This window comes from Rhagoletis zephyria, unplaced genomic scaffold (genome assembly GCF_001687245.7).
Source record: "Rhagoletis zephyria isolate East Lansing unplaced genomic scaffold, Rhagoletis_zephyria_1.1 Rzeph_scaffold_07324, whole genome shotgun sequence".
Classification (NCBI taxonomy): domain Eukaryota; kingdom Metazoa; phylum Arthropoda; class Insecta; order Diptera; family Tephritidae; genus Rhagoletis; species Rhagoletis zephyria.
Genome location: NW_016164407.1, coordinates 5,072 through 17,795, shown reverse-complemented (window position 1 = coordinate 17,795; position 12,724 = coordinate 5,072). Strand labels below are relative to the sequence as shown.

General features: G+C 38.9%; 2 protein-coding genes across 4 annotated transcripts; both read left to right on the top strand.

The window, feature by feature from the left end:
• Positions 1–1,438: 1,438 nt before the first annotated feature.
• Positions 1,439–2,412, top strand: LOC108374089 (DNA translocase FtsK 1-like). The gene has a single exon (XM_017630056.1). It carries the CDS (start codon positions 1,591–1,593, stop codon positions 2,410–2,412), a length of 822 nt encoding a protein of 273 aa, XP_017485545.1. The 5' UTR covers positions 1,439–1,590.
• A 6,522-nt stretch (positions 2,413–8,934) lies between these two features.
• LOC108374090 (extensin-like) lies at positions 8,935–11,869 on the top strand. 3 transcript variants are annotated; one of them, XM_017630057.1, is made up of 2 exons: positions 8,935–9,521; positions 10,286–11,869. In XM_017630057.1, the coding sequence occupies exon 2, from the start codon at positions 10,817–10,819 to the stop codon at positions 11,546–11,548; it is 732 nt and encodes a 243-aa protein (XP_017485546.1). In that variant the 5' UTR covers positions 8,935–9,521; positions 10,286–10,816; the 3' UTR covers positions 11,549–11,869. The 3 variants fall into 3 exon arrangements, with proteins under 3 accessions (XP_017485546.1, XP_017485547.1, XP_017485549.1); XM_017630058.1 differs by having other exon boundaries at positions 10,283–11,869; XM_017630060.1 differs by lacking the exon at positions 8,935–9,521 and adding an exon at positions 9,744–9,777 and having other exon boundaries at positions 10,283–11,869.
• Positions 11,870–12,724: the final 855 nt, after the last annotated feature.

Here is a 12,724-nt window from a genome sequence, read left to right as displayed (position 1 = left end):
GAAAATTTTCGAAAAAATTACAAAGCTTTTAAAATTTGATTAGCTCTGAATAAAGAAGCTCCGGTAAAGTAAATCTAAAAATTAAACTATAAAAGAAAAATAATAATAAAAAAATAAAATAAAACAAATATATTTCCTTTTAAAACCATAAAATACAAAAATTATAAGACAATGACTTTAACAAAACAAATTACATTGAAAAAGAAGAAAGAAATAAAATAAAATTCTAAAAATTTAATTACATTAAAAAAAATATATATTTTTTCTTTTTTAATCAATAAAATTAAAAAATGAGCAGAAAACTGAAAACAAATATAATTGAAAGAAGAAAAAAGTAAGCTCCTAGAAGTTAAATGAAATAAATGAAATATATTAAATAAAAATAAATAAAAGGAACGCTTGTGTTTTGCCCACTCGGCCATTGCGACTAGCATTTCAACATGAGTGGTTAATGAAAGAGCTTCTTTTCTAAGACTTTTATGCTAGAATAACAAAAATCCTTGGAACTATCTTGCCATCTCTCTTTTTTATCGTCTTGCGAAAGACTTTTTAATATCTTAGCCCGAATTGCCCTAATAATCCTTTTGCAGGTTTAAATAAAAGGTGGTCAATAAGCAGTTAAGTTCGACCTCCAAACCAAACTTGTCATGCGTTCAGCGATTTTTGGGGTTCAGTAGACACATTTTTGATGATTTTCAAAAAATAAAAGTTTTCATTTCCTAAAAAAATACTTTTGCCTTGATGAGTTCAGCACCGCAGCCACTGCGTCCCTGATCGTGTAAATGCCGGCGGCTTTGTTTTATAAATATTTTATTTTAAATTTTTTTATCGAAGTTCAATAATTTTTCGTTTTTTTCGCTTTTTTTTTGGTAAAATCTTGGTCGACTATGAGTATTTTGTACATATTTATTTATGCCTGCACTGTAATTCTAGAAGGTGAGTAGTTAGTTGAGCTGAATTAGGTATGTAATTAATTATGCTCGCTCCTACTGATGATTATTCGCTAATGCGATAACTATCCCCCAAGCATACAAAATACATGCATTGCATTATCACAGCGCAATAATAAGAAGAATAAAGCAAAAAAAAAAAATCGGCAAGCAAAGCAGCGAGCAGCCGAAGGGAAAATATATGTATGCTTGTCCAACAACCCAGCGCCTGTGTGTGAACAATAACATTATGAGTGTGGGGACAGCATACATAATTAATTTGGGCATACATACGTCACGTAAATAACATTAAGCGCAGCCAGCGTCGAAAGCGCAAATAAAAAAAAAATAAATAAAAGATTACATTCATATGCCAAAAATAATGTTTTCGGCATGAAACGCGTAATCAAGAGCCCAAAGGCAGCACGCGGTTAAATTATAGTTAATATATAGTAAGATATGATAATTTAAGCCGCGCTAGCCGTATTACGAGAATATAGAACCAATATACCTGTGCGCTAAAATACAAGTATTTAGTATAAAAGCTAAAACCAAATCAATTCGCAGCGACAGACACAGCAGCAACGTCGCGGCTGAAACTTGGAACTTCACCGCAGGCAGCCAAGTTCGGTGCACAAACAAAAAACGAAACCACTTCACAATGTTCAAACCACTCATCGCTCTTCTATTGCTGGCCACGCTCTGCGCCGCCGAAGCGCCGACGCGTTTCCGCATAGCTGCGCGCCGTCCTAGTGTCGCTCGTGGCCGTTTCCTTGCGCGCCAACAGGCAGTGCCTGCTCCTGCGCCACCCGCACCTACTGGCTATCCAGCCGCCGGTGTGACACCTGAAATTCCCTTCGACTTGCCGCCATCATCAACAAACAAGCCAGATGTGACCTACTTGCCCCCGGATAGCACCTATGGCCCGCCAACACAGCCGGAAGCTACTTACGGTCCGCCAGCACCGCACAGCACCTACGGACCGCCAACAGCAGCCGCTGTGACACCAGATGCTGTTTACGGTCCGCCTGAGAACACCTACTTACCACCAGAGCAAAGTGTCACTGCACGCGATGTGGATTTAGAAGTTGACGAAGAGGAGGCCACAGTGGATGAGCAGCAGCCAAGTGAACCGCAACCGGAAGTAAGAGATCAACACAAGGAGGAGGAGCCCGCTGAGGAAGAGGGCGAGGAGATTTTCGTCGCCGTCGCCGATGATGGTAGCGTCATTGCGGTCAGCAACTCATTCGACGCACAGGGCACTAACGATGAAGCCGACAACAAGGCAGCACAACAGCCAGCGCGTTTAGTTTTCCAACGTTTCCCACAAGGTAGACGCCGTGCGCCAGCTGACTTGCCTGTACCAGCGCATTTAATTAAGCAGCGTCGTGTAAGGCCAGCAAAATTTCAATTACTACAGCGTGCGCAACAGCAGGCACAGCCACAAGGGTTCCCGTTCGCCGCGCGCTACACCGGCTGGTAAATTCTGTAAGTGCTGAATGGTGACATTACAAACATATGTAAGAGTGCACGCGTTTGGATAAATGGGAATTCGGTTGCAATGTTAGTTAAATTTTGTTTAAATTTTGGTAGACAATATTTTTTTAGAAAATAAATTTCAATAATTTTTAAAATTAAATCTTTTGTTTTCTTTGCATTTGCAGAGTTGGCTATTGAACTGCCTAAGAGTATGCAACTTAAGACGCTTAGCATCTATTTTCTTCTTTTTTTTTGGTATGCACTGCTCAAACGGCAATATTTGATATGTAGTTTGTTTAAGAAGTTGCAAATCGTAAAATGGTTCAAGAATATTGTAAAAAAATATGCTTTCCTAGAATATAAGCCTATTTCGTTTTAATAGCCTATTAGAAAGGAAAGGAAAAAGAAGCTCGAAGATATCTGTATGCAGCTAATCAGTACCCTTACACTACCCCTACAAACACCAGTTTTAGCAAAATCTCGTATCTTTGCGAAAAACCTCAAAGAGTACTGGAGATAAAGAACTCCGCAACAAAAAGGTTAATATTAGCCTGGTTTCTGTCAGAACGAAGCAGCCATAATCCAATTGCGAACTCGTAATGCAGACAGATTCAGATTTGATCCTGAATCCCGAAGTATTGTGGTGATAAATACTTATTTTTACTTATTTTCCGGCCATCAGAGGTAGCCTTGTGGTATATACTTTCCTCAATTTTAGTCATTGCTTACTAAAATGATGTGCTTACCTCCTTTGCATAAGAGGGCAATAATGTCTAATGGTTATGAATGACTCGCAGAAGGCATCCTGCCTAAGCTTGCATATAGACTAGCGAGCATTCCTTGGGCACAAGAACATTACAATAACATTTTATTGGAAAAATAACGAAAGTACTGCGAATGCTAGTACAAGTCGGCTCCGCCTTTTGTTGTAGCGAAGAACGCAAGATTACGTCGCAGAAATCTATGTTCGTATGCTTCACACACAATCTGTGCGGCATTTGAACAAATGCGTTTTTAAAACCTTTATGCATAAAAAACATCCCCGAGTACTGCAAGGAAAATTTGCATGTGAATGAAGAAGATTGTGGCGGCCACCATTTGCTCGATTTGCTTTTACTACAGCTTTACTGCCGTTCATACTAGCAGTTCTTTAAGGCGCTGCAACAGCAACAACAACAAAAGCGCACCTATGACAAAACGTCGGAATAAATCGCATTAGCAAAAGTAGCTGCTGAATTAATTTGCATGAGGAGAATTTAAAACGAACCAAACAAATGTAAAACAGCTAAAATCGGATTTTTTTTTTTTTTTTTTTTTAAAATCACAAAGTGTATGTAAATCTAGTGTACATAGGTGTGTTTGCGCGCACTGGTCACAATGGTCTTTTAATGTCCAACGCATATTTAGCAGAACAATTTGCAACATCTGTGGCAGCTTTTATTTGACCCTTAATTAGACTTTTGCAACCTTCGCTCACGCATTGCTACTTACTGCCAGTGTTGCCAGAGACGGCCCCCTAAATATCTTAATGTTTTTTCTCGAAAAAATCTTCAAAATGAGATTTTAAAGCTATAAAAAAATCTTTTCGATCCCAAAAAATCTTCATTCAAAAATACCTTTAAAGAAATTCGATATTGGCTTTACGGCTGTAAATAGCCCTTATTATGTTGGTTGAAAAAATTGCCAATTTCAAATTATAAAGTCCTCTTTATAACAACTTAAACTTAAAATGAATATTGCCTCATGTCATCACAAAATTTGTAGCACAGTTTACATATGTAAATATGCACTGGCGAAAATATAAATAGGGACGCGACAATTGACGAACAATTTTTATATGAGAATTGAAGTCGCTTGTGTTTTTTGTTTATAAATTACTTGTTCTTTTTTATGAAAAAATAGCTCGTCATCTATCAAAAACCATATACGTCCAGACTTCAATCTTTGTACAAAAATTAAGAAAATTCGACAAAGTTCCATATAATTTTGAGTTTTTTAATTCGATTTTTTATTGATAATTTTACACGGATATTATTTTATAAAGCTTACCGCTCCTTTTTTCTCGTTATACATTTATCTACGTAAACTCATCAGCTTACATGGCAGTTTACTTGTAAATTTCCATTGTTGTCATTTAAACTAGAGGGTAAACAAAAGACCGTTTGTTCTATTCCTCCACTCACTAACTCTGCACTAGAGTATATGTTTTACTGTGCGAGAGAAGAAGGCAGATAATATTGTAGGGGATCTCATATTTTATTTTTCTTCTTCCTTCATTTGCTGCTTACAATGATGTAACTAGGATAATATAAATAATTTAACAATTTTAACTTAAACTTTAAAAATTTTACATCATACACAAAATTCTTCATTTTGAAGATATTTTCAGTGTAAAATTTTGCTTTTTAAAAAATATTTTTTTGAAGAAAAATCTTCATTTTCAAGATAAATCTTGACGTATGGCAACACTGCTTACTGGCCGTCCTCTATGGAGGTATACATACATCTAAGCCCTATGCCTAGGGCGTGTGGGCCAAAGAACGTACAGCAACCGCCTTCGTTTCACAATTCCGCAGGCACTCACCCCAAGCAGCCTTCCCCAATCAATTCCACCTTACATACTCACTCCCATACACCGTTCAAATTCTGAATGCTCTGTTGGTCATTTTCGGCCAAGATGAAAGGCATAAAAGTCGCACGTGTTGAAGTGTGTGAAACCGACATTAAATACGTGACCAACTTAGCAAAGATTTTGCCAATTCACTTACGGTGTGCAACATAAACACACCAGAAATGGCAAGCGTTAACGGAATGAATGACCGAAATAACAAATATAATATATTGTATATATTCAGCGGCAAGCGAATATCCTTCCCTACTCTGAATAGCATAAACGGTCAAATGATCAAGGTTGTATTCAATTAGCGGTAAAATTGCTGAAGGCATGTGAAATGGCGCAAATGATGAAAGTTTCGGACTAAGCAGAAATAAAGGCAAGGCAAAGTTCTTTAATGTAGATATTGCGTCGATGAGAATGTGGTTTCGATTTATTTTTGTTTCTTCTTTCATACGTATTAGTAGGTAACGGCACATCGGTAGTAGGATAAGCGAACATAAGCGCCTTAACATGTATCTCAAAGTCGAGTCACATTATTGTGTGAGAGGAAAATTTCATGAAATTTATTGTTGCATAGTTTTTTGAAAAACTGTAACTAAATAGGGGGTTAAACCCGCAAACCCCATCCCCCCTCCCCTCCCCCCGGCGTTCTACCACTCTCTTCTACTTCTGTTAGATTTCAACTAGTGGATGAATTTAAATGGGAGAGAACTGGCATATTTTTCTAATCAATTACATCTAACTACTAATCAATACATATTTACCCTAATATGGATGGGCATAGGCAGCGGATGAACTAGCAAGGAGCGGCTCCACACTTGGATATGGGCGCCTCGGTCAGGGATATTAAGACAAAAATTACAAAAATTTTTGACTCGAAGACCATGCAGAGGTGGAACTGCACAAGATCTGGCAGGATTACCCGGCAGTTCTGGGTGTCCTACGACCCACTTAAAACCAAAGCTTTCTTAGGAATGAGCGATTCCTACAAATTTTCAGCAGTGTGCAGTCGAACACTTCCTGTTCGAGTGTCCAGCCCTCGCAAGGATTGGGCTAAAGACTCTCAGGTAGAAGCCATTCCTGCAGAATATTTCAGAGTGCGGCTGCCTCTCTGCACGACGAACTGAAATTTATTAAAGCGGCCGAATGGTTGTAGGTTGCACAAGTTGTGGAATCAAAATGGCAAACTTGCTAGTTGCTTGTCACCAGGCAGACAATCCACCCTTATCTTATCACCTCTGCTGTGCATCTTGGTGCTGAATAAACTATTAGAAAGCTTTTACGTCAGGTGAGCAAAGGTAGTTGCCTACGCTAATAACTTGGCTATACTGATGTCTTGCCAACAATTGTTAAGCTGGACAGTGTTTAAACTGGGCGAAACAAAATGGGCTTGGAGTACACCCTTCTAAAATCGAACTTTTCTTGTTCACAAGGAAGCCAAAAATTCCGGAATTCTCCTTACCAAAGCTGGACGAGTCAAGTGTGAACCTTTCCTCCGAGGCGAGGAACGATCAAAGAAGGGTCAAGCGGCGTACTATACCCGTAAAAGGGCTTTCGGGAAAAACTGGGGGCTGTCACCCCATATCATTTACGCTATGTACACTACAGTCATCCGACCGATTTTAACCTATGGAGCGCTGATCTGGTGGAAGGCACTGGATAAAAGCAGCAATCAGAGTATAATTGAAAGAATGCCAAAGGCAAAGCTAAAACGCAGCTAATTTCTTTCCTGGCTGTGGCGTCGCGTAAAGACTACTGCTTCTGGTTCTGAGATCGCAGGTTCAAGTCCGCTTGGAGGTGGTTAAAGTAAGGTAAGTCAATTATTTCAATCTATACATATAAAATAATAGCCGTTTTCGTTGTTCGGACTTAACTCAAAAACTACTGGATCGATTGCAGTCAAATTTTCAAAGATTTAAACTTGCATATATGATCCTATTGTAGGCTACCAGAAAATTCGTGGCCCTGGGGATGAATAATTTATAAAGGTCTTATTTATAAACCGATTTCGTTCATATTCAAAACGTGTGCTACCTCCATGATGGAAAAATTGACCCGCTAGGTGGTGCTGGAGTCGAGTTTGTTAATGCAAATTCGAAAAGTTTATTACTTTCATGATGATTTTTTTTTTTCATTCGAAACATATACATTCGAGTGCCCATCGAAAATGCTTTTTTTGGAAATTTAAAGACTCTATCCCCTAATTTTATTCGTTTTACGAAAAATATTATTGCCTATTTTTATAGATTTTTTAAGGGCCAATTAGAGGTCGCGACCTGTCGATTTAGGTCAGAATATAGGATTTTGTTGATTTACGAGTTTTTGAACCACTATTTTTGACTCCATTTCAAATATCGAATATGGTGTGAGAAGAGAACATATAGGCCTTTAAAATCGTACATAATAATCTATTGTCGGACTAGGCTTGTTGGGATTTTTATATTTCTCTAAATTTTTTAAGCTTTGATCATCGATAATTTCTACAATTTCAGAATTTATTGTACTATCTAAAATTAAATCTATTTTTAAATTAACTGATACCTTATCTATTACCATCGGATAAAAAGTGTCGAATTTAGTCGACTTTTCTTAAATACGGCCTTGAATTTACATTATTTGTGCGCACCGGCTAAGGACTTCATCAATATTTATTTAAAATTGATATAAGCAATTGCTCTTTTACAAAAAAGTGTTTTTCAAGAAATTTTAGGCAAACGGCGCTGCCACGCCCACTTATATGATATATGCGTATCTCAAAAACTACTCGCCCGATCTCAAGGTAACCGATGTTTTCAATAGAAATATATGCCCGTTGCCTTATTTCTTGAGGAAAGAGTGAGGCAACAGGCTGTGACGTATCAGATGCCAAAATTTCCGGGAAACTCACACGAAATAATGGCGATTTTTTTCTTGACCGTTTTCTTGAGAGCTGCATACTGGCCTATAGCCTGTGCCTTCTATTGTGTATTCATATATGTATGTACATACATATGTATGTCGCACGTTTAATAATAGATATAACGAAGTATTTCAAAATTTCAAGTTTTTGCGAAAATGCAATCAAAGTTTTATCAATTCATACAGTTTGTATACAAAAAGACAGATGCAAAGATGCATATCTTCGCCATATTTGGGAAGTTTGGTTATCTGTTAGACTGAACATATTCTACTCATCAAGCTAATGAATTGCCTAATGAAATCTCCAAAAACGTAAATTTTGAGTTACATCTCTTTATTATAAAACGTGCGATGTATTCATTCATTCACTACACTTAAAAAAACTTCTACTAAATCGTTTACATTTGCTTGCACTCGAATTTCAACCAGCCAATCCATCAAATGTGCACAACAATCATAAAAATTCCTTTCAGCTAATACTTTATGTGGCCAAGGATGAGGGCATTAGCGTGATTGTAAGGAAGCTAATGTTGCGTATAAACACATACATACATACATACATAGATGATAAGTCTACTTAAGAATATTAAGTTCGTCATATATGCATACATACATACATACATACATACATGTGTAGTATATCCTTCGAATAAGGTATTTTTACTTAAAATGCAATAAAAATTCTCTTCAGCTGCAGTAAAGAGTGAAAAAAGATTGCATGAAAAGTAGAAAAATATCAACGTTAATATTTCTCAGCACACAATCAGATGAAAGATGAATTTTGCACACAACCGACATGAAGTGTTTTTTAGTTCTTAGTATTTTTCTCTGTAAAATATCCGGTTTTCATACGTTAGCTCTTTCTATAGCCGTTTTATTACAGCAACCCTACAAATTGTTTGTGTCGAAAGCATTGCATTAGCCACAACTCCATTGAGCTTACAACCTAACTCAAGAAATTCAATACAAACAATCAAATAACAGTTTTTCTCCTTTCGCTTCCAGACAATTGCCATTCTTAGCAAAATGCACGATGCAACGTGGCACACATCAACAAAGGCAAAAGGAAGTGCCGTTACTAAAAATCGGTGAATAATGCACTATAAAGCGGCAAATAAATTCAACATTAGCCAACAACATCATCGTCTACTTGGCCGACTAAGCAAAGCTGTCAGAGCTTTGAGAAGCCCCAGAGGTCTGATGTGGGAGGCGTTGGTAGCGGTGTCGGTGTCGGTGTCGGTATCGGTGTCGGTGTCGGTGCTTGTTCACAAACACTTGCGCAGTATGCAGAAGGATATGCGGAAAATATCGCAACAAGCGCCATACAACACGTTACAACAGCGGTAACAACAACAAAAATAACAAGAGGAGCAGCTACAGCCAAACAAGATTGTAGTACAACTTGCACTACAAACTAAACAGACAGCCGACAGACAGAGCGCCAGCCATGGAGTGCAGCAGGATATGGGAGGATACGCCCTTACAAGCCAATTGACGTTGGAAATGATGCCCGCAACGGAGTGGAACTACTTAATACATATTACTACTACGACAAGAAAAGAGTTGTTGGTCATACACATGTCCAGAGTATTTATGAGGTGAGTTGCAAAGGTGTAGTTCACTTTGATGGATTAGTCTGCGTTTCCAATTGCGCGCGTGCGTGCCTGTGTGTGCGTGTGTTTGTTGTCTCATACAGAGGTGCATTGTATGCTTTGAGTAACGCAAAGATTAACGGTAAAAGTGTGTTTACAAAAATATATAACAAAGCGTAAAAGATACGAGTAAATAATTACAACTATAAACAGGAGCTATCGTGTGAAAGAAATTTAAAATGTTAAATCGAGTGAATCAATGGTGCGCAGTAAACGGAAGGAAAAGGCAATCAGAAGTTTTGTCTAAAGTATACTCGAGTTAATTTAGGATATTACTAATTAAGACCTCCAAGCAAGAATCCTAATTATAATTTGCTTTTCATTGAATTAACAAGTTTTATTGGTTTGACAATCTGGACTTCATATTCGTTGGACAAACCTTGTTGTGTATATNAATTGATAATTTGATTTTGATTGAATTAACAAGTTTTATTAGTTTGACAATCTGGACTTCATATTCGTTGGACAAACCTTGTTGTGTATATAATCGATAATTTCACCAAATCAAAAGCCTTTAATAAATTGTTGATAGCATATGTATATGCATGTATATGTACTTGTAATTTTAAAGCATCAACAGCCGAAATTATGTCACAGCAATCACTGTAATAATAATGTCCATTAGTACTTAATAACCATTACGCAATTTTTATAGTTTACAATCACATTCTTAATTTTAGTTGCTAACACGTTCTATTCTTCGACAGCAGCTCACACGAAGCAGAAGCGACCAGCCAAAGCGGACGTGGTCAGCTGTAAAATCAATTTAACACCACAATCACGTCGAGCAGCAACGCCAAATTTGTCATACAGCATGAGTGACCGCTGGCGAGCAGACGCAATGGACTCATTGGAAATTTTGGGTTTTTGCTTTATTTTGTTACATCTACAAGTTTAAATAATGCGTATATAGCTACACACACCACTTAAGGCATAAGCATGTACTTAAAGCCCAAAGAAATGAGTTAATACCAAACATTTAGCCCTAACACTTACACGCACCCAAGCACCGTGCCGGAGGTCAGTAACAAAGCCGTAATGCGTTCATAACAACCGTTTTTCCAACGTCACATCGACTCTAGTCAAGGAAAGCCAGCCGAAAGGCAGTGTTCGTTGGCGCCTATTTAATAGACACGCTGATGCGAACTCAACAGTAGTTCACTTCTAACGGTCTTGGACAGCAGAACAGCGGCAGCAGCATAGTCACTAATTAATCGAAAGGATCCGGTGGTTTGGAAATAATGTCCAAAATATTTTACACTCTCGCCGCAGTTGGCTTCTTGATAGCCGCTTTGTGCCATGCCGAGCCGCCACGTTCACGTTTGCGATTCCCAGGACCGGCCAACAATCGGCCATTGCCATTTTTGGCGCGACAAGAATCAGCACCCTCAGCGCCAGCCGATCCAGCACCTTATCCACCATCAGGTTTCAAACCAGAGCCAGCATTTGAGTTACCAGAGCCAAATTATGGCCCGCCCGAAGGGACTTATGGGCCACCAGACCAGACATACGGTCCACCAGATGAGACTTATGGGCCACCAGACCAGACCTACGGGCCACCAGATCAAACATACGGCCCACCAGACCAAACTTACGGACCACCGGCAGAGGAACCCCTTCCTGAACCAGAACCATCCTACGGACCACCACCAGCTGCTCCTGCATCTACTTATGGCCCACCTGGCACACCGGCTGAGGAATATGGACCACCACCACCACCAGCTGCCGTGGATGTACCACAAACCGCATCGATCATCGATCCACGCGTCATCTTCCCACAAACCGTTTTTACGCTGCCACGTACAGAACGGTTAGTGGCTTTTCGTCCCAGACGGCGTCCAGCACCAGCTAAGCTACGCCGGCCGGGTTCGGGTCCGCTACCGAAGCCAGCTAAACTAACTCGCTCACGACCACAACCTCAATCACAAACACAAATACAACCAGCCAAATTGATTCTACATATTCGTCATTAAGTAAAGCAAAATCCCTGCTCTGATTCACTGGGCAGAGTGGGTGCATTGTTGTTTATATAACATGTACATAGATATGTATGAACATGTGTTAGTTTTACATAGCTTTCGTTGTATTCCTTATGGTTTGTTAATTTGTTGTAGCCACTGCTAAAAATAACCTGTATAAATACTATTAAGAAGTTAAAAATTTAATAACGAAAACTATTTCTATTTTTTACTCGTGAACAACTAAAATCGCTCAAGATATTAGCAGCCTATAGCCTGGGCATCGAATTGCTACTTTTGGCTAAGCATTCGGATTTATGTGCATACGGTGACTCAAACAAGTGACCACGAGTTGGTTTTTCGAGCTTTTTTTTTTGTTATTTTTCTTTAACCAAAACCATATAAATCACAGTTTCAAACGGCTAAAAATTCCCGTTGATTTTTTTTTTTTTATTTTTTTGTGACTGATTTTTGCACTTCTTTCCATAAAAGTATGAACTTCTTATAAAATAAAATTTCAACAAGTCAATAATCACAGCTGGGCGGTATTTTTATAGAAAAATAACAAAAAAAATAGCTTGAAACACATTGTGAATACTTATTTTTAAAAAATCAACACCTGGTCATTTGCTGGAATCACTGTATGAACCTCGATGAAACTCTGAATTTGTACCTCTCGCTAGACATACAAAAAACTGCTGGGGTAAGTTTCGATGCAATGTTCACGAGCATGTTGAAAGGAGTTGCATGGACTCAAGCAAGAGTCAAAACGGTTAGATGCAGAACTGGATAAAATACGAAAAGTGGTCGCCGTAACCCTATGGTTAGAGGTGGGGTTGGCATTCCTACATGGCCGCTGTTATTTCGTTTATTCTTTGTTGTTGTTGTAGCGGCTACAGCAACCCCGCTCAGTTCGGTTAGTCCCTCAATCGTTGTCATCAAGCTCTACTAACGGTAGCCTCAGGAAGCGTGCAACCTCGACAGGGTCTGTCCATAGACACAGGGGCGTTAGCGAGTTGGGATTAAGAGGGCATAGGAAGAGATGCTGTGGGTCATGGGGCGACTCCCTGCATGCCGGGAATTCGTTGAGAACATCTTCGTTTAATCTGCTCAGGTATGAGTTCAACCTGCTGCAGTAACGAGGGCGCAATTGGGCTATTGTGGTCCGAGTCTACCGAGGCAGACGATGTT

What these genes read in the sequence shown, in the direction of transcription:
- LOC108374089 (XM_017630056.1), top strand. Translation starts at nt 1,591, where the DNA reads ATGTTCAAACCACTCATCGCTCTTCTATTGCTGGCCACGCTCTGCGCC.
- LOC108374090 (XM_017630057.1), top strand. Translation starts at nt 10,817, where the DNA reads ATGTCCAAAATATTTTACACTCTCGCCGCAGTTGGCTTCTTGATAGCC.